The 22,148-nt window shown below is 35.8% G+C and overlaps 1 protein-coding gene across 6 annotated transcripts in view; it reads right to left on the bottom strand.

Moving 5' to 3' along the window:
- The window catches only part of FMNL2 (formin like 2), a 399,412-nt gene that overhangs the window by 70,086 nt on the left and 307,178 nt on the right, over positions 1–22,148 (bottom strand). For all 6 annotated transcript variants that reach the window (XR_001629939.2, XM_007494168.3, XM_007494164.3 and 3 more), the window contains exons 7-9: positions 12,809–12,917; positions 10,158–10,234; positions 7,892–7,985 (exon numbers count right to left, since the gene is read on the bottom strand). Coding sequence is in view for 5 of the 6 variants with exons in the window: in XM_007494168.3 (XP_007494230.2) it covers positions 7,892–7,985; positions 10,158–10,234; positions 12,809–12,917 (280 nt within the window). In the remaining variant the exon portion in view is untranslated. The remainder of the gene's footprint in view (positions 1–7,891; positions 7,986–10,157; positions 10,235–12,808; positions 12,918–22,148) is intronic.

Raw genomic sequence — 22,148 nt, 5'->3', positions numbered from 1 at the left:
ACAAAGAGTTAAAAACACAAATAGGTAAACTCTGTTCAGAAACACATTTAAAATGGACAGATATTTTGCCTCTTGCTTTGTTCAACATTAGAACCAGGCCTAGGACCTGCACATATCACCTTTTGAAATGCTGTATGTTCTTGCTCTTTGGCATGGTAGGACAGTAAAGCCACCTTACTTGTCCATGTTATGAGGGGAATGTGTTCTTCATGAATACTTAAAACAGATACAATGTAGGACTGAAGAACTAAGGAAACTGGGTTTACTTGTGCAAAGGATACCACTAGATTTTTCATTACACAAAACAAAACCTGGTGATAAAGTCTATGACAAGAACTTTAATAGAGAATCTCCTATAGAACCAAAATGGATCAGACCTACTATGGTCATGATGACAACCCCAACGTCCATAAAGGTTGATCAAAGAGATCCATGGTTCCATGCTTCACATGTGAAATTGCATCACACCCATAATATTGAGTAGCCCTAGGAAAGTAATTGATAGGAAAAGACAGTCCCTACCAGAATCACAGGAAAGCACCTGAGTACTAGCCACCAGAATACAATAGAGAGCACTGCACAAGTTAAAATAATGAAAATCTAGCACCCATGAAGATATTCAGCAATGATAACACAGAAAATGAGAGCCCTGCACAAGTTGAATTGATTACAGAATAGAAAAGCACCTAAAGCCGAAATCTATAGTACAGTCTCTGAAGATATACAGGCATTAACACAGAAAACAAAAGCAAAACCTTGCATTTGAAAGAGTAGCAGCCACAATTATCTGCCTAACATAACAAACAAAAAGAACTATCTCCAAGTAATACATACAATAACCAGTCAAAAAACTATATACAGTAAACATTAGACCTCCTTGAAGAAGAAAAAAGAAAACTTGAAATCTAAAGTCTTGAAAAATATACTCTTAGGCATAATGCATACATCCATGAAAGAAGAAAACACAAGTTAATCTTACCTATAAGCACAAAGAGGTACACAAATGCAAATGATTACCCCACCCATAAAGAAAGATCAATAAATTCTGCATGCATGAAGATTTCAACTCAATTCCATGCAAAAGTAACATTTCACTCATATTGGCACACATACGTAAAAAACCTAACTTGCACTCATGTTCGTGGTTTGTTCGTGTGTTCCAGGGTTCATGATTATTGCAATGGATCCTGATTGAAAGAACACAAGTCTTCAATCAGGTCTGGATGATGGCGAATGGCATGCAGACCAGACGAAAGACCAGAGTGGAAAGGAAGAAAATTTCTTTAAGCAAAATGACTGAACATGGAAAGACTTTGGAACTGTGAAATTTGTAACTTTTGGCCATGAAGGTTATGTAAGGATTCGTTGTACAAGTGAACATCACATATACATTTGCACACATATCCTACATAGCATAATAAAATAATTCATGGAATGGGTAAGTATATAACATGCACAACAACAAATGAACACACGAACATTAAATTTCTGTGGAAAATCCAAACAGACTTTTCTGCATGAGTTTGCACAGAAATCTACAAGGATTTACATATGTAAATTTACATAGATGTACTAAGTTACTAATAAGCTAACTTTTTAGAGTAAGTTTATTAACAATCTAACTACTAACAATAGTAATAGTCTAGTGAATTGGTCTAAGGCTTAGGAAATAGAGACATAGTAGTATAGAAGTTAGATTGTATTTTGATTGTAGGTTAGAATTTGTTAGTGATAGGAGATTTTACTTAGTGATTATATAGACATTAGGAATTAGAATGTTTGCATGTTCAACATGTTACTGGAATTGTTGTAATGATTTGGAAAATGTTATTTATTGTTATGAAAAATATGTTCATGTAATTCCCTTACCTAAACCATTTTCCTATGACCTATTCTTAGCTTAGTATTTAGATAGACAGAACAGCTAAGATGAGTTTAGATTTGTTATTTTGGTGGAGGGGGTGTTAGAATATATTTCAGATAGCAAAGAGTTAAGAATTATTAATGAGGTATCATGAAAATAAAATGCATGTTGCATTTTAGGGTTAATAAAAGGGGGGGGAGGTGATAGCGATATGAGAGAGAAAAGTTTTTGCAGGACCTGTGAACCAAGATGCAGGACTGGAGATCTAGCTCTAAAATGCAAAACCCAGGATTCCATCAGAATGTCCCTGGGTTGTTGGCAGTTGGAGCGGAGTTGGGGGTTTTGCTGGCCACACAATGAGAGATGAAACTTGGCTTTTGAACTTTGTCTCTCTGGCTCTGGGCAGTTGGAGCTGAGGGAGGGGCTTTTGTGTCTCTGTATCTGGGACTGAAGATACACACTTTTCCCTGGAGGCTTTTGGGCTAGCCACACTAAAAAGAGAAACTGGGCCTTTGAACTTGGTCTCTGGCTTTCTGGCTCTGAACAGTTGGAGTTGACCAGGGGGCTTTTTGGTCTCTGGGTCTCTGACTGGGGGGCACACATTTGCTCTCTGGAGTTTGAAGTTGGCTGAGAGACTTTTGTGAAGCTGACTTGGCTTTTGGACTCTGGTGGGGCTGACTTGGTTACTTGAAGTTCTCTAACTTTGGACAGTTGAAATTGACAAGAAGGAGAAATCTAACAGAAGAAGAAAAAAGAGGATCTTGAAAAGTCATTGTCCTCCATCTCCCTATGTCACAGTTTGTGACTTGAGTACTCCCTCAAACCTTTCTAAAATAATTCATTTAGATTAGGGACTTCCTCATACCCCTTACCTCAGTTTCCCATCCTGTTATCCCAATAAACCCCTTACCTGAGAAAGAAACTTGGACTATTTTATAATTCAATCAGGGGGGAGGGAAAATTGGGAGAAGGGTGGCAGTTGAAGCAGGGAGGAGGGAGGAAGGAGGTTAGGAAATAGATCGGCCATAGTAGAGATCACTAGGCAAATTCCCCAGAGCAGTGTCCCCTGTGTATCAGTATCTGCGTGTGTGTGTGTGTGTGTGTGTGTGTGTGTGTGTGTGTGTGTGTGTGAGCATCCCCCAGCAGCATTTCTCTGTCCTCCATTACCAATAAGCAGCCTCAGTTTCCCTCAGAAATTTCAGGTCCCTGTAGCAGCCTCTCTAGTCACAGCCGGCCAGAGAATAGAACAACAGCTATTGTGAAGAAACAGGTTTCCCCTCAATTTACCATCTCTATCTCAAGAAGTAGTAGTTCCTGTCAGTTTATTTTTTATTACAGTACTCAGAAGATATAATGTAACCAGAAAAGGTGAGAACCAAAGAAGATGAGAACTAAGAATGGTCAGTCCTGGAAAAAAACATTTACTGTGATTGGTAGATGTGAAAATTTAGGGGAGGTGACATAAAAGAAAATTCTCTTTAAAAGGAAAGGGGTAAAAAGGCAATTGAGTAATTGACTTCGGGGTAGAGTTAGATTCTGAACTCAGTTCAGGAAACTGAGTTCAGTGGAGGACTGGAACCCAGCATGGAGGAGGTCTCGTGGTAAGTTATAAGACTGACTCCTCTTTCCCTTAGGCTCAGGGAGACCACTTTGGCCAAGGCCTTTAACTACTGCTTGGCTCAGCCTGAGCCAGAGTAGTTTAAATTAATTAATTAATTCTCTCTCTCTCTCTCTCTCTCTCTCTCTCTCTTTCTCTCTCTCTCTCTCTCTCTCTCTCTCTCTCTCTCTCTCTCTCTCTCTCTCTCTCCCCCTCCCCCCTCCCTTCCCTTAATTCCTTCTCTCTTTATTAATTAAAATCTCCAGAAATCCCCAGATAACTTGGGTATTTTCATATTTGGGAATTTCCCATGGTGACCAATTATTTAGATTTTAAGTCAAAACACTAAAATTATCTTTTACAGTGGCCATCATTCTAAATTGTAATAATCATATTGGTGTTTTAAAATGTTAAATAACTTTTTAAATATTGTCTTTAAAAAGTTTATAGGATTTATGCTTCTCAAGTTATTAAAGCTTAAAATTGTACTAAGACTTTTTGAGACAACCAATATTTGCCAGGACATTCAGATGGTCCCTAAGTCTTGAGAAATGCCTTTGTGGCACGCAGTGCTGACTATAGGTTTTTCCATCTGAATCAGTATAATTAAATTTCATTTGCTATAATGTACATTAGTGAAACAGAGTTCACTAAGACTAAGCAAGGAATATCATACCCCCAAAAGTGAGGCCCAAGTTTAGTAATCTTCAAAATGTCAACAGACACTGTTCTGGGAGAATACTACATTATTAAAATAAGGATTGCTACAGATATGGTAAAAACTCTTGTTTAAGAAAGACTCTTTGAAACAACAGAAGATTATGCCAATTTTGACTCTGAAAATTAAATACCTACATGAGGATGATGCAGTCTAGTACAGAAGACCATCTCTGTAAGAACTGGAAGATGCCTCCTTTAATGTTACATTCTGAAATAATTAGTGGTGGGTCAAATTAGACAAGAATGATTGGCTTGTTGGCTTTGCTAAGAGAAATGCTGAAATAATTGCTAGATGCTTATTTAAGATCCAGAGTCTTTAATTTACTTTTAGCATCTGGCACCAAATGTCAGCAGTATGTTCTTCTGATTATTACAGTTTCAGTGACTTGAAAACATTGCCTTCTTGGGTAAATTGGGCGGCTATTTCTGTTGAGGCTCAGGTTCAAATGTGACCAAGGATAATTAAGCCTTCATATTTCTGAGCCAGGTAAATAGAGTTTCATCAGAGTGGAAGAGGTAAAAAAAAAAAGGAGGAACCAAGGACTTTCAAAATTAAGTTTCTTAAGAGAGCTGTTTCTTTTCTTGACATCTCCATAATAATGAGACATGACAGCCAAGGAAAAAATGTGAATCAAAAGTTCCTGTGTATAGAGATGCAATGGGCCTTATAGAACCGGGTTTCTCAACCACCAGGAGACCAACAACTAAGGCATATTTTTAACTAATCTTCAAATTTTTCAAAATAATGATAAACTAAAGAAACTAAAAACAATACCACCCCCTCAAAAAAAAAATCAACACCACCTCTGAGTACTCTTCTCTGTATCCTGTTTCTCTCCCTCATAGCCTCCTTTCTTCTCCTAAGTTCTGGGTCCCTACTCAGAACTTCATTTTACCAAAATACTGAGCTGGGTTAGGAAATACTGCTATATAACTTTTGCTGATAAGGAATGACTTGGGTCTAGCACTTAAAGCCCATCAATGCCAGATATATGTCATCCTTTTGTTAAAAAGGCCTAATAAACACTTCATTACCTGTATGAAAGATACTTTAAAGAATGATATAAACATTCTTTGAAAAGTTTTGGAAATAGCACAGACTTATTTTCAAATGAAAAACCAATAAATAAAAATAAATAAATAAAAAACTAGAAAAAATGGCCTGAAATGAAATGGGCATCTCACTTATATCCCCATGCAAAGTTCCTTAATGAAATGCTTTGTTTTCTGCCTTCATTCTTAAAAGTCAACATTATTCTTTTTCTTGGTGCACACGTCTACAAAAGTTCAGTTAATGGAAGCTAAGAACTACAGAATTAAGTTCAGTCCATGTCTTTTCTCTTGGATGGAATAGCTTCTTTTAGATTCAAATACTTAGTCCAAGGAAGATCAGTATCCAAAAATCTGCATTTACATGTGATTATTGAAATGAGTCATAATGTAATTGAGTGTATGATTCCAAAACAAACAAACAAATAACACCCAGACTGCCCAATAGAAGATGTGGATTTAATTCAATATCTTAAAATCCACATGGGTTTTTAGAATTATTTTCTTATCTAAGAATATAATCTATCCTATAGGGTTAGACTTTAAAGTTAGATAATATACAGTGGAAATCCTTTATAATGTTCACATCAGGACAGGATTAACTGCTTCTTTCTAAGTTAGCAATATCACGTCAACAATATTTCCTTAATGTATTTACTATGTTTGCAAACCACAATTTGCCCTATTGTATATCAAAACTCATGCAATAAAGAGAATCATGACATGGACCTAAAGTAGTTATGTAGCAAGTGTTTCCAGAGTGGAATGTACTTGGTTTATGATATTTTAAAGCCTCATTTTTTTCCTAATTTTTCAAGAATTGAGGAGCTATGTTAGGTATACATGCTACCTTCTTTCTCCACATATATATTCTGGGCTATGAATGTTTTGTTAGAAGCTGAGGTATGAGTTTAAGGATGTTTTTGTGATTCTATATTGGAAAATGGGAGTTTTCTTCATTATTCCTAAGGCTATTCTAGAGCTAAGTTCAATTCAGTGGTTACTTCCTGAGACAGGTTTGCTATTTGAACCTCACTTGGATTCTTGAAGCACTGGAAAGTACAGGTGAAGCATACTCTTTATTTCTACATCTCCACCCAAGAAAAGCAATACACCAAGCTAACCATTTAAAAAGCAGAATGGTCAGTCATATTTTATCACTGTGAATAGCACTGTGTCATTTGGCCCCCTTTGTACTCCTACTCTTCTTCTACGATGAAGCCTTAATATCAACCATTAACTGTGACGTTCTCAAGTCCAATATCTCAGTGCTCTAAGGACATGTAAGCTCATTAGGGTCTGGGAATGCTTTGTCTTTACATCCTCAGCACGTAGACAATAAGAAGGCGTTTAATAAATGCTTGCTTGCTTTTAGAACTTGGAACTTCTGTCACTGGAAACTTGGGCTATTATAGGTGAGTTTTCACTTTATTCTGACCAGAACCAGGTCTCCATCTCACTTCCATGACATTCCCAAACCATGCATGTATCCCCCCTTACTAGCCTTCTCTTATCAGAATGTGAGTTTCCTGAGGGCATGTATCTGTATCCAGAACTAAGCACAGTGATTGTCACAGACTGTATCATATTCTTAATATATGCTCATGCATTTTTATATAAGGCCAAACTAGGGAGACCCCAGTGGTCTTCATCTAGGCTGGAAAGTCAGGTCCAAGCTAAGACCAATTTCCATTCCAAGGAAGTTCTCGATAGATGACTCCTTCTGGGTTTATGACATAATACTCAGGATTTATGATCCATTCAGATTAGGGTTTTGTATTGTTTTGTTTTTCAGATTAGGTCTTCATCCAAAATTTTTCAGAGTAGACCAATGAGTACCTTTGACACAGGAAAGAGATGAAGCCAATGTGAAACCTTCTAGCTAAAGGTGATTTCTGTTTTCTGGGGCCATCATTGGCATATCCTAGTTCTGACAAGGCTTAATGGAGCAAAAGGGGAAACTCTAGACTGATTTGGGTCCTCAAGGTGCACTCTTAGTCTGAACTTGCAGTGATTGAGTCATACTCATGAACTTATATTACCAAATACTAATACTATGATTATGAATGCCGCTTTTATTTGCAATTATCTATGAGGAATATAAACCATGCTACTTCCTAAGGTCTTTCTTAGTATGAAGTCTTCTGCATTGAACTAGTTTTCTAAGTCTTGCTCATACATGCCCACTTTCTTATGGCTTGCTCATGAAAAGGTCACCTGTTTTAAATTATAAGCTCCAAAAAACAGGAACTGTTTATTTTATTTGTTTTGACCAATACTCAGCAAGAGCACATAATAATATTACTATCTGATAATGTTAGCAATGATGAAAAGGGCTTGTAAAATTTTAGAGTGAGCCACCAATATGGGTCCTATGGAAAGTCACCTACATTGAATGGGTTAATTCATTCTCATGCCACCTGAAATTATGTTAATAATACAAACATTTTGAATCACATCTGAAGTCTAAAAACTAGGAACCAAAAACCTTCCATTGCTCTATCCCAAGATGTCTTTTTCTTCTGAGGAATACTATAAAAAATTAATTATCATATTCTTTAATTTCCAGAGCAGGAAAAAGAAAAAACTGTTTAGGACTGTTCATATGTAAAAGAAACTGTTGCAAACACATTCTGTACTTCAAATTTGGAATCTCTTACCTCCTTAAAGTTATCAAATGCTGATAAAATGATTTCATGCCCTCCTCTTACTAGACAAACAGCTGCCAACAATTCTAAGACCAGGGCTTTCGTTCTGTCAAAACAAGAATAAGAACATGATAAATTAGATCCTCCTTGGAAAAATGGAGGCAGTGGTGAGAAATACATTTTTGTGCCCTGCATATATTTTAAATTTTCACTAGTTTACAACTCTCTCTATGATTTGTCTAAGACAGAAAATTTATGGCACATTTGACAGGCTCTCCCCCCATTTTCACTAATATAGAAATTAAATGCTAATGAAAAATTAAGAAAAGAGTTACACTATTAAGTTCTGGGGAAGGACATTATTTACCACCTTTGATGCTTAGTGATAACGGTTCTGCTTGGCTTTAAAAAAATATGAATTGAATGAAGTAGGAAATTTGGAAACATTAGGATAATAGATCATTGGTTAAATATTTTCTCCATGCTATGGAAACAAAACCATTTCATTTGTCTAAATAGTTCAAAATCAAATTAAATAAATGCCCTCATGTTTAAAACGTGCTCATTTGCTGATGGCTCTGAATAAATCCTCTGTGACAATGTTTGTAACAAGCATACTCTCCCTCTCTATGTAGGAGATCTGGAACTAGCAGAATAACAGCTGTGCTAATATAGGGATATTTTAACTGTTCCCCAGAAACAAAAATAAAAATTTCATCTGAAAATATTATTGGAAGAAAAACTTGGGATGAAAGATTTCTAAGCTTTCAAAGTAAAATACAACAGCTGTTATTGTCAGGGTATAGTCTAGCAGAGTGTCCCTTAGAGAAAGGCCTCAGCATAGCACTTTTTGACAAAAAGTCCTGAACAACAACAAAGGAATTTTGGGCATGGAAGCTAAGTATGTAACAGGATTATACTCATATAGACCAAGGAAGTTAGTCTGCCAACTATCAGAGCTCCCATTCCTTAAAATTTAAAAAAAAAAAAGGTGATCCAATTGGAAAGGATATCATTTCAAATTAGATTTTCCAGGGGGCAGAAGAGTTCTTAGGCATAAGATTTGTCTGTCTGTCTGTCTATTTATCTAACATTATCTATCCATCATATCTATCAAATATCTAGATATCATACATCTGTCTATTTTTCTGTCTGTCTGTTTTTAGAAAAGTGACAACAAATAGACTGTAACTAGGAAACAAACTATTCAGCTTGGGCAACTTTGAAGTAAATAATAAAGAAACTTCTCGATATAATCTGTGATTTAAGAACACATTCATATGAATTTCAAACATATGTAGGATATATATATATACCTGCATACATATGAACACACATCCATGCATTGTGCATAACACACATAGGGATAAAGGAGAGCAAATGGAGCTCTGATTTCATTTATATAGAGAATGCTAAGGTGTTCTCACTACTAATGCACATTAACACCTTCTCTACATTTACTGTTTTCAAGAGTTGCCAAAAGCACAACTCAGATTGAATGATGTGCCCAGGGTCATATAGCCACTAAATTTCAAAGGAGGGACTTGAACCCCAGTTTTCTTTGCTTCAAGGCCATTATGTTATGCTGCTTTTTATCAAAATATACATGCATACATACTTATGTTTACTGATGAAAAGAATATGCATAGCAATGATCACTGATCAATAAAGCATATAATGATATTTCTCTCTATGGATAGATATATACTTATATGTTAATGTTATACATCTTGACACAAATACATACACATGCACTTTGAAGACAAACTAGAAGGATATATCTTCCTTCTGCTTTTCAAGATTCAAAACTTTAAGACACATAATTCTAGTTTCCAATCCTAATAAAAATTATCACACACAGATTTTCTTGAATAACTTAAATATTAAAAATCAAGTCTCCAGGTGATATAGTAGGAGGAAGAGAGTAAAAATATTCCTATTATTCAGTTTTTGCTATTGAGTGAAGGCATATATTAAAGGTAGGTAATAGAAGTTCCCACGATTCTATCAGTGTATTATTCTTAGCTATCTCCACCTCATTCAACAGACTTGAAGATGAAAATAATAGAAGGCAGGCCTATCAAGCAATGAAAACTAAGGAGATCTAAAAGTTAGCATGCAACCCTTCATGTGTGATAAGAAATTGCTACAATAAAAATTCTTGTTTCATTTTTGAGAGAAACCTAGGTGGGTGCCATAATCTAACCAGATGAAATTGACTTTAAGTCTGTGACTTAATTAGTTTGCATTAGTTTTCTATATCATAAAATAATCTTACCTGGGGTTTTTGTTGTTCAAACTTAGTGCAATTTCATTAACAGCGTGTGGATGTGACATGACCATGTTGAAGCCATACTGAAATCAACAGAAAAACAGAATAATTGTAGTTCAGTTTAAGGGTTGCCAAATGTTTTTTTTTTTATTTAAAAATTTAAAGTCTTATCAATTTCCAAGGAAACCACAACCAGAATATCTAAACACTGGATCTGGCAACTTTTAAAACTTTCTATAAACATTTTGTAACATCTTTAACTTTCGGATGATTAATAATATTCTGGCCAAATCACATAATTACCCAGGGAATTGGGAAGTTATCACTAGTTAATCATAGACATAGATTGTTGAATTTTATTTTTTTTAAACTCTTACCTCTTATCTCAGTATCAATTCTAAGTCGGAAGAGCCGCTAGGCAATACAGCTTAAGTCACTTGTGCAAGGTAACTAACACACATCTAGAAAGCATTTGAAGTCAGTTATGAAGCTAGGTGCTCTCCATTCCAGGCCTGGTGCTCTATCTACTGTGCTGCCTAGCTGTAACCCCTTTTGTCATCATGTAGACATCAATTCCTCATATAGTCATTCTTTAGAGTAATTATAATAACATGGTTTTGAGCATCACTTTTTAGTATACTTGGATAAATTAAGGCAAAAAGATGTTCTATAAACAGCTAATGACATCAGTGCTAATTTTTTGTCACAGGTATTTTATCTTTCTTCATTTTATCAAAATGCCTTCTTTTTCCCCCCTTTGTTTTCATCTTTGCTAGTCATGAATAAGTGTTTAACTTGCTTCCCAATAAATCTTTCATATTTACCTTTCAGTAGAGTTTCAATTTGATGCCATCAGTTTTTCATTAATGACAATTACATATTTCTAAACAACCACTGATTGACTATATCATATCACTGTATAAGCCAGAAAAAAATTAGATAAGCTTAGCTCCGTATTACTAAAAGATTTTACTCATACCTTTTAGGACGACATAGCATTTTGTTTCTGCCTATTAGAAGTGTGGAGGGTTGCTGAGGATGTAGCTACAAGCATCTATGGAAAACCTTCCCTTGATTAGGGAGCAGTAGTGCCTTTCAGCACAGGTATGAAGGTGAATACATTGCTTCTGGATTCATATGTTTACAGCATCCCTGTGCCAGCACACTTCATTGCCTGTTCTCTTATGCCTGACTTAAATCCTCTGTGCTAAACAGTGCTAAACCTCTGTCCTTCTACTTGGATCTCTTTTCTTTTCTTTTTTTAAATTTTAATTTAATTTAATTTTTTTGGTTACAATACTCACTTTATTTCCTTCCCTCCCCTTCACCCACCCATCCTGCAGCTGATGTCCAATTTTTGGATCTCATTTCGGCCAGTGCCCCTATAGTTATAAAAATTGAACCTGTGGCCTCAGACACTTCCCAGCTGTGTGACCCTGGGCAAGTCACTTAATCCTCATTGCCTAGCCCATACCACTCTTCTGCCTTGGAGCAAATATGCAGTATTGATTCCAAGACGGAAGGTAAGGATTTAAAAAAAAAAATTGAACCTGCTTATGCACTCCAACTAGGTTCCCCTGCCCAGTTTGTATCTTTAGATACTCACCCTGAAGCATCTACTTAATACTGACACTTGCTTAGTTCTTCCAGGAGTGCCTAATCTACTGTACTCTAATATCTGCTTGGTCCACATTAATGGTATTAGTATTCCCATTCCTCATACTCAGGTTTATATTACCTCAGCTGCTGGATTTGAGTTCTTGGTTTTACATCACACTTTCTATTAGTCCCACTAATAGAGTCTGAATTTTTTGTGCTAACTATTCTGTTTGGCATTCAGTGTCATTTAAAGCCTTGCCCCTCTTTACTTTTTGAGTCTTATTTCCTATTAATCCTCCACCCTCCAAGCACTCTGTGATCCAGTAACCCCAGGCTCTTTGAAATTTCTTGCATAAGACACTTCATCTTCCAGCACTGAGCATTTTCCCTGGCTATTGTTCCCCATTCCTGGGATAATCTTCCTTCTCATCTCTACCTCCCAGTTTCACTAGTTTCTTCTATGAAAAGTCTTTCCTAATTTACCTAATACTGGTGCCTTCCCTTTTTTTGATGATATCCAATTTATTCTGGGTGTATCTTATTTGTATGTAATTGTTTCATTTTGACCCCTCCATTATTATACTGTGAGTCTTTGAGGCCAGGACTGTCTTTTGATTTTTTAAGTGTCTCCACTGCTTAGCCCAGCACCAGGTGCATTGTAGGCACTTAGTAAATTCCTACTGATAGTCTCCTGTCCTGCCCTTTCCTATTGCTGCCTATGTCCTGACAATGAAACAATCTTCTATGGACAAAATATTCTCCAAAACTGGAGACAAGGAAAACCAATTTATTGCTATGAAGAAAAAAAATGTTCCCTATTACTTATCCCCCTCTCCCACAGTAGCAGGGGAAACACACCAAATTTTAACCTCTTAAGTCTTTAGAATTTTCTTTCTGATCATAATATCAAATTGGGAATTTGGAGACATTAAAATGGAGATAATATAAGAAAATGAAAATATGGTTTGGGCCTAATTTATTTACATGATCAAAGAGAACTTTTGGAGAAGGGGCAAACAAACTAACATAGCAAGAGTTCCTAAAATGGGAATACATACCTGGTAATTCATGATGGCACGTAAACACATGATACAGACGTGAACATCATCTTTTTTACTCACTAATCTTGAATTTTTCAGAGTTCTTCTGCTTGGCAAAGTATTATAGCTGCAATTGAAAAAGACAACTTTTATAAACAATAGACCATTTCTAATAGCTGGGGGATATGAGACTTCAAAAGTGAATTTTTCCCTACCTTTTGCCAGCTAATGACTAGTTTTCATAACAGAATTATAGGATTCTCCCAGTGCCCAGTGCAAAACAAGTACCAAGTGCAAAAATACCAATGCAAGAATGGTCATCACAAAGCCTTCTTTCAAACTGTAACACCAGTGTTGTTTGACAATGGCTCAACACCTTGACATGCTCAGTTGGTTATGCACAAGGATGCTACACTGATGGTACACATTCAATGGATGCAAGAAGCCTAAAGACCCACATGAGAAATGTTTGACAGCTATTGGTTCCTAATGAAAAGACTACACATTAGCTTTGCAGAAGTGAATTGAGGCAAGATGCATGCCATCTTAAATGCAGCAAAGATGTGAGAGGCAGTAAAAGCCATAGCTTTGTGACTCTATCACTCTTTGAACACATGGCACATCTTGAACCCGGCATTCACATCCAAACTTGCCATCCGTGCCATCCAGAAGCTCCTGCTGTGCTACTGCATACCTAAGCAAAACAGCACATTCAGGCAGGACCAAACACTTAATGATGCCAGGCCCCTGAATTCTTAAAACTGTGCAAATGATTCTTGGGGCAGACACTCACCTAAAGCCAGGTACAGTAGCAGAATCTTGGATGAAATATGGAATATGTATGTGTGAGAGAGAGGGAGAAGGAGAAAGGGAAAAGAAGAGAGAGAACAGGAAAAGAGGGAGGGGAAGGGGAGGAAAAGAAGCAGTGGGGAGAGAGAGAGAGAGAGAGAGAGAGAGAGAGAGAGAGAGAGAGAGAGAGAGAGAGAGAGAGAGAGAGATTGATTTGCCCATGCTTTTTAATACTAAGTTAAGATGTTTTAATATTATATTTTACTCTTTATCATTTACAAGAGAAAGTTTTGATCATTTGGACACTTTAGAGAAAAATAGCCACGGCAAGAATCTTGTTGAAGCTGTAGGACAAACAGAATTCTGCAGGTACCATGTGTCACAATTACCCAGTTTAAATGCTAGGTGTACCCTATACCAAGATAAATTCAGAAAGAGTAAATGACTTAAATATAAAGAGGGAAATTATAAGTAAATTAGGTGAACATAGAATAGTATACCTGTCAAATCTATGGGAAAGGAAAGAATTTAAGACCAACAGGAGACAGAAAATATTACACAATGTAAAATGAATAATTTTTATTACATTAAATTAAAAAGGTTTTGTACCAAAAAAAGCAATGCAACCAAAATTAGAAGGGAAGCAACAAATTGGGTAAAAATCTTTATAACAAAAACCTCTAACAAAGGTCTCATTTCTCAGTTTTATAAGGAGCAAAGTCAATTGTACAAAAAAATCAAACCATTCCCCAGTTGATAAGTGGTCAAAGGACATGAATAGGCAGTTTTCAGATGAAGAAATCAAAACTATCAACAAGCAAATGAAAAAGTATTCAGGTACCACCTCACACCTATATTAGCCAATATGATTGATCACATGGTTCAATGGGTATATGATTGGGGATTTTGGCTTTAAATGATCACTCTTTGCAAATATGAATAATACAGAAATAGGTTTTGAACAATGATACATGTATAACCCAATGGAATTGCTTATTAGCTCCAGTGGGGGGAGAGGGAAGGAGGGGAGAGAAAGAACATGAATCATGTAAATGCTAAGTGTACACAGAGGGGCCCAGGATGGAAACATAGGATTTTGTTTTCTTTCCAAGTCCAAGACAAAAATAAATTTAAAAATTGGAAAAAAATTCCCAAGAAGAAAGCCAATGGTAGAAATGTCCTCAAGCTATATTCCCACCTTCTACTAGTGTACTAAATTATGAATGGAGATGAAACACTTTGCAATTTGTTATTAATGTATTTTTTTGAAAAACTGAACAGATTGGTTAATGATTTAAAATGGACTTGGTTATTTTGACAGGTACATGATTATCTAAAATTCTCTTACTGACCATTACAATTGATTTCTATTAATCTTCAAAAACTACTGAAGGGAGTATGGGAGAGAGGCTTTTTTTTTTATAAAAGAGTAGGCTTTTTTATAAATAAAAAAGCCTACTATTTGTCAAAATTAATATCTGGAAAGAATTGCAATAAAATACCCATTTTTAGATGGTAAAATTTGCCATCAGAATATCCTTATTGTGCTAGGTATAAAAAGGTAGCTCTATTTCAAGACTTCCCAGTTTGTTTGCATTTGAAAATAGAATTTCCAGATTTCACCTATTAGATTATGATTTATTTAATGTGTTTACTGTGATTTAAGTTTTAATTTGTATATTAACAAACTCGAATTCAATATTTAATATTAAAGTTCAAGTATCATTTCACTGTAACAAAACCATAGTACAACTGATAACATATTTCTTAGAAGACTCACAGAAACTATTACTTCTTTAAACAATATCCATGTTGCCAGTCTGATCCAGTCATGTTTAATCTACATAGCTTACAAGTTAGGTTTCCCTTTTTCCCTACTTTCATTCTGTTGGTTTTTTTTTTGTTTGTTTCCCTCAATATTTATTTCCTAGTTATACTCGATCCTTAAGTACATAATAAACAATGTACTAGTGAGATTGTCTTCATTTTTCTGATTGAAAGTACTTCTTGCCACTTTAACAAAAGGCCTCCAAAAATACATTTTCAATAAAAGTCACTTCCAATTTTGAAACTCTTCCATTTTCAGCCATTAAAGCTGAAAATGAATTTAACAGTATATAAAAACTCATCTAGAAATCCAAGATATACCACCCTAGAAAGTTTCATTTACAGTCCTTCTATATAAAATTAGTTATTTTAGCAAATGGAACAAGCTAGTATATTTTGTGGTTTTCCCCAACAATTAAGCAATTAAACTAATAACTACAAGGGCTGTAGTATTTTCTTTCCCTTCTTTATTACAGTTCCATCTACCCAGTAGTTGGGATATATATGCAATAAGAACCTTTTTTATAGAGTCACAATGTGTTTGTAATGATGCAAAAGGATTTATAAGTCATACCTGCATGGCCTCATAATTTATATGGTCAAAATAAAAATTTCTATAATTTATGTAATGATGAAAACTCTTACAAAACTACTTGACCAGTATAATCCCATAAAAATTACATTTAAATAAAATACTTCCATTGATATCAGTAGTCAGCTATTCCAAATTATATTTCTTATATTATTCAAAATAGAGATTGTCATGTGGCTGATGGAGAACTGGTCTTGAAGCCAAGTTGACCTTAGTTCAAATCCCAATTTTGACACATACTCTCTATGTGATCTGGGACAAGTCACCTAACTTCCATGCAAATTTTTTAGACTCTCAAGTAGCACAGGCTCAACCATTATGAAAAACAATTTTAAACTCAGCCCCAAAGGCTATAAAATTATGCCTATGCTTTGACTCAGGATATGAACTAGGCCTATATTCCAAAGAGGTCAAAAGAAAAGGAAAAGGAGACACATATACAAAAATACTTATAGCAACTCTTTTAGTGGTAATTGAGGGGATACCTAGTAATTGGGGAATGGCTGAACCAGTTATAATTTATGATTGTGATGAAATACTATTGTATTGTAAGATGTGATGAAAAGGATGGTTTCAGAAAAAAATTGGGAAGACAAAAACTGATGCAAAATGAAGTGAGCACAATCAGGAGAACACCGAACTGTATAAGTAACAGCAATACTGTAACAATAATCAAGTGTAAGACTTGGCTTCACTACAATGATACATGACAATTCCAAAGGACACACGATGATAATGTGATCAATTTCCAAAGATAGATGATGAACTCTAAGTACAAATTGAAACAAATTTTTAACCACTTTATTTTTCTTGTTTTAAGCTCTATTTTTTTAATTTTAAAATATTTAATGTGATTCACTTTCTTTCCCTCCTCACTCCCAGAGCTGACTAGCAATTCCACTGGGTTATACAAGTGTTATCACTTGATACCTATTTGTATACTATTTACACTTTCTTTATTTTTCTTCTTTTTTTCCTACATGGATAATGTTTTACATTACTTCATGTATATTGAGTATCATATTATTTGCATCCTCAATAGATAGTGGAAGGGCTAGAAAGAGGAAGAAAATTTTGAACTGAAAAACAAAAATTTCTAAAAAAGTAATTTTCTAAAATGTTCTATATGTTAAACATATGAATAATTGCTAATGTAAATATTTAAGAGGTTACTACAACCTATATGTCCAAAACATAACTATTAAATAATAAAAGTTGATCCTATTATCCAGTCAGACAAATCAGTTTCATTACTTCATTCATCCGCTCTCCCTGACGTGTATGTGTTTGTGCAGGTGTGTGTATGTACATCAATGAATAGAGCAGGCAGGTACACAATGGAGAAAGGAAATCTGACATAATGGATACAGTGTTAGTCTTGGAGTCAAGTAGAGTTAGGATAGTTTCAGAAACATACCAGTTATGTGAAGATGGGAAGTTAACCTCATTGAACAAGCAACAGAGAAACAAAGAAACGAGGAAAACAATCACTGCCCTCAAGAAGCCTAGAGTCCAGTAGAAGGAAAGGACATATATGTATATACAAAGCCAACCCAAATTATTTGTAGGGCAGAGAGAAGTTATGAACAGCTAGATATCAGGAAAAATGACACTTGAGTGAAATCAAAAGGAATTAAAGCTTTAGAGGAAGAGAAGGAGTGGAAAAGGACAGAGCAAATAAAATTAAAAATATCAATAAATAGCAGTTTACTTACAAATGACACTTAAATACAAAAAAAAAACTCCCCCCAGAAAACAAAAACAAAACACCAAGGCCAAGTATTTTCAAAGTGTACTGTACTATTTAGATGAGAATATTTCTCCTCTCCGATTGTTGGTCTATACTGAGTTAGGCAGAATGCAGGATTTGGTGGTGGGGGAAGCAGGATAGGAACTTGACTTGCTAGTAGCCAATCAAGTTCTCGAGTTAAAACCTTGCTGCCTGCAATTACATGAACTAACATATTCCTTTCTAAAGTGTTTATTTCCAGCCATATAGAAATAGCTGTTTTCTTTAGCTATTTATGGGTATCATTTTCTTTTCTGGCCACTGATTATTTCTACCACTATGGAAGCTTGGTTTGCCAGTAGTAACAGTTTTTCTGTATTTGGTGTCAGAAGGCAGAAAGATGCATTTACTTATTAGCTCTGAGGGACCATTTTATATATGAAACACAAAGGGCCCTCCTTTGTGACTTTCCCACTAGAGAGGAAGCTATTTGTTTCTGATCAGACCCAATAATCTTGTTTCTTCTTAATGTGAATCTAACAATTTCTCAGACTTATGAATGTTAGGGGTTTCCCCCATTGGGGAATCTTTTACTTAAAAAAAAAATTCCCTAGCAGATGGTGAGAAAGCTACTTGAGCGTGGGGGCTCCTTGCCTTGGGAATATCCCTACTCCACCCTACTTGGGACTGCTTTAGGACAGAGAGCTCCTTGAGAACAATGGAAGTACTTTGATCCATGCTTATGGAAGGGACAGGAAGTTCTTTGAGTCATGACTGTTTTAGAATTGATACAATGGGATACTAAGTACCTATAAAGGTGGGGCAACTTGTAAACTACTTAAACCTAAAAGGGTGATGACTTATTCAGAGGTTATTTTCTTAATGAAATTTGTCGACACAGCAGCATTTTTTTTGACTTACTAAAGAGATTAAAACTACTCAGCTGTGAATTCAAAATGGGCGGTCCTTTAGAAACATCTACAGTGATTGGTAGATGTAAGGACTTAGGGGAGGTGACAGGAGATTTTGCCCTTAAAAATAAGAGCTCAGAGAAGAGCTGGATCTGATTCTGAGGGAGCTCATTTTGAGAAGACTCATTCTGAGAATCTCAATTTCTGACTCTCATTCTGAAGGAGAGCTCCTTGAGGAGCTCCTCTGAGGGGCTCTGTCCCTCTGGGGTAGGAGCTCTGGAAGCTCTTGAGAGAGGCCCTTTGAAACAATCTCTGGCTGGAAGACTCTTTCAGGAAGGATGCTGGCCTGGTGTTACTAAAATCCTTGTTTAGTCAGACCTTGTGGTGAGTGTTAAAAAACTGACTGATTTCTCTTTTAAGACTCAGGTCTACAATTGGAAAAACATTAACTGCTCATGGATAGGACGAGCCAATATAATAAAAATGACCATCCTACCCAAACTTATTTATCTATTTAGTGCCATACCCATTGAACTACCAAAATACTTCTTCACTGATTTAGAAAAAACCATAACAAAGTTCATTTGGAAGAACAAAAGATCAAGGATATCCAGGGAAATAATGAAAAAAAAAAAACAACACATATGATGGGGGCCTTGCAGTCCCTGACCTTAAACTATATTACAAAGCAGCAGTCATCAAAACAATTTGGTACTGGCTAAGAAACAGAAAGGAAGATCAGTGGAATAGACTGGGGGAAAGCGACCTCAGCAAGACAGTATACGATAAACCCAAAGATCCTAGCTTTTGGGACAAAAATCCACTATTCGATAAAAACTGTTGGGAAAATTGGAAGACAGTGTGGGAGAGACTAGGAATAGATCAACACCTCACACCGTACACCAAGATAAATTCAAAATGGGTGAGTGACTTAAACATAAAGAAGGAAACCATAAGTAAATTGGGTAAACACAGAATAGTATACATGTCAGACCTTTGGGAGGGGAAAGACTTTAAAACCAAGCAAGACATAGAAAGAATCACAAAATGTAAAATAAATAATTTTGACTACATCAAATTAAAAAGCTTTTGCACAAACAAAACCAATGTAACTAAAATCAGAAGGGAAACAACAAACTGGGAAAAAATCTTCATAGAAACCTCTGACAAAGGTTTAATTACTCAAATTTATAAAGAGCTAAATCAACTGTACAAAAAATCAAGCCATTCTCCAATTGATAAATGGGCAAGGGACATGGATAGGCAGTTCTCAGATAAAGAAATCAAAACTATTAATAAGCACATAAAGTGTTCTAAATCTCTTATAATCAGAGAGTTGCAAATCAAAACAACTCTGAGGTATCACCTCACACCTAGCAGATTGGCTAACATAACAGCAAAGGAAAGTAATGAATGCTGGAGGGGATGTGGCTAAGTAGGGACATTAATTCATTGCTGGTGGAGTTGTGAACTGAACCAACCATTCTGGAGGGCAATTTGGAACTATGCCCAAAGGGCAACAAAAGAATATCTACCCTTTGATCCAGCCATAGCACTGCTGGGTCTGTACCCCAAAGAGATAATGGACAAAAAGACTTGTACAAAAATATTCATAGCTGCGCTCTTTGTGGTGGCCCAAAACTGGAAAACGAGGGGATGCCCATCAATTGGGGAATGGCTGAGCAAATTGTGGTATATGTTGGTGATGGAATACTATTGTGCTAAAAGAAATAATAAAGTGGAGGAGTTCCATGGAGACTGGAACAACCTCCAGGAAGTGATGCAGAGCGAGAGGAGCAGAACCAGGAGAACATTGTACACAGAGACTAATACACTGTGGTATAATCGAATGTAATGGACTTCTCCATTAATGGTGGTGTAATATCCCTGAACAATTTGCAGGGATCTAAGAGAAAAAAACACCATTCATAAGCAGAGGATAAACTGTGGGAGTAGAAACACCGAGGAAAAGCAACTGCCTGAATACAGCGGTTGAGGGGACATGACAGAGAGGCTCTAAATGAACACTCTAATGCAAATATTATCAACATAGCAATGGGTTCAAATCAAGAAAACATGTAATGCCCAGTGGATTTACCTGTCGGCTATGGGGGGTGGGGGGGAGGAAAAGAAAATGATCTATGTCTTTAATGAATAATGCTTCGAAATGATCAAATAAAAAAAAGACTCAGGTCTAGGCCATATTGGCTTGAGGCCCTTCATACTTATTCCTTTCTTACTCTCCCTCTCTTTCTTTGATTACTCATTGTATTGTTAATTAAAATCTCTATAAAATCCAATTGACTTGGGTATTGGAATAATTGGGAATATTTCCCTGGCGACCACCTTATATTTGATTTTAAACCCAAGACACTGTAGTGAAACATATTTCTGAGGTCAAAATTACTCACCCTCTCTTATATCTATCACAATTTATATCTTCCACTATTTTAATCACTACAGTTTAAGACCTCAACCATTTTAAATCTCACATTAATGATATAAAATGTTATCTTAAAAGATCTTTTCCAGTAAATTGTTTCTCACTAATCATATGACAAAGAATAGGACAGGGACTGGATATTTGATTTCTTCAGTATAAGGAATTTCTGAATGAAGAAAGTCCCCTGCACAGTCACACATCTAGTATGTGTTGGACTTAGGACTTGAACTCAGGTCCTTCTGGCTTCAAGGCCAGTTTCATATCTAGTACAACAAGCTATCTTTTCTTATGAGAATCAATACTAATCTAATCAGTAGAAAATCTGAATTATATTTGGAAATTCTTATTCTAAAAGCATCATCCACCACCCCCAACCCAGAGAAAAGTATCTCATTTAAATGCCACTAATCTTTCTTTCTGGACAAATTGTCTCCAGGGGACACTTAATTGGGACCTCATTAAATCCAGCAAGCTAGATTTCACAGACTATTGCAAAGGTATGAGGAATATATATCACTTTTACTCAGAGGGCACAGTTTCTTCAGTGACAACCTTTGTGTATTTTGTTTATTTCTTTTAATTAACTGCTCTCTTTAAGATTATTCTGGATTTTTTTAATAACAATATTTTCATTTCAATTTTCTTGCATAATGTCCTCATGCTCCATTGTCCTCATGTTTCACTATACCAATGGTTTATAATAGGTAGCCCTCCACATGCTTTAGCAGAATCGGGATTTTGTGAAATACTCAATGGGAACAATTCACTGCAACCAAGCATCTATCTATGTAGACAGGGAACCCAGAAGCACCATTATCTACTCTTTTTATGCCAGCTTCCAACAGCAGTGGCAGAATCACAACCATCAAAGGTTTTGATCAAGTAAGCAAGTCCTATGAGTATGCATTAAGCATTTATCATGACCCAACACTTTGCTGAACTCTGAGGGAAGTTGGAAAGACATAGAACACATAATTTTTGCCTTCAAGATATTTACAGTCTAATGTAGAGACAAAATGGACCTCCAGATTTAAGAGTCTTCATCAATCCCTACTATGCCTAAGCAG

Source organism: Monodelphis domestica, chromosome 4, assembly GCF_027887165.1.
Source record: "Monodelphis domestica isolate mMonDom1 chromosome 4, mMonDom1.pri, whole genome shotgun sequence".
Classification (NCBI taxonomy): Eukaryota; Metazoa; Chordata; class Mammalia; order Didelphimorphia; family Didelphidae; genus Monodelphis; species Monodelphis domestica.
Note: the sequence above shows the minus strand (reverse complement) of the source record. Positions and strands in the feature narration are given on the sequence as shown.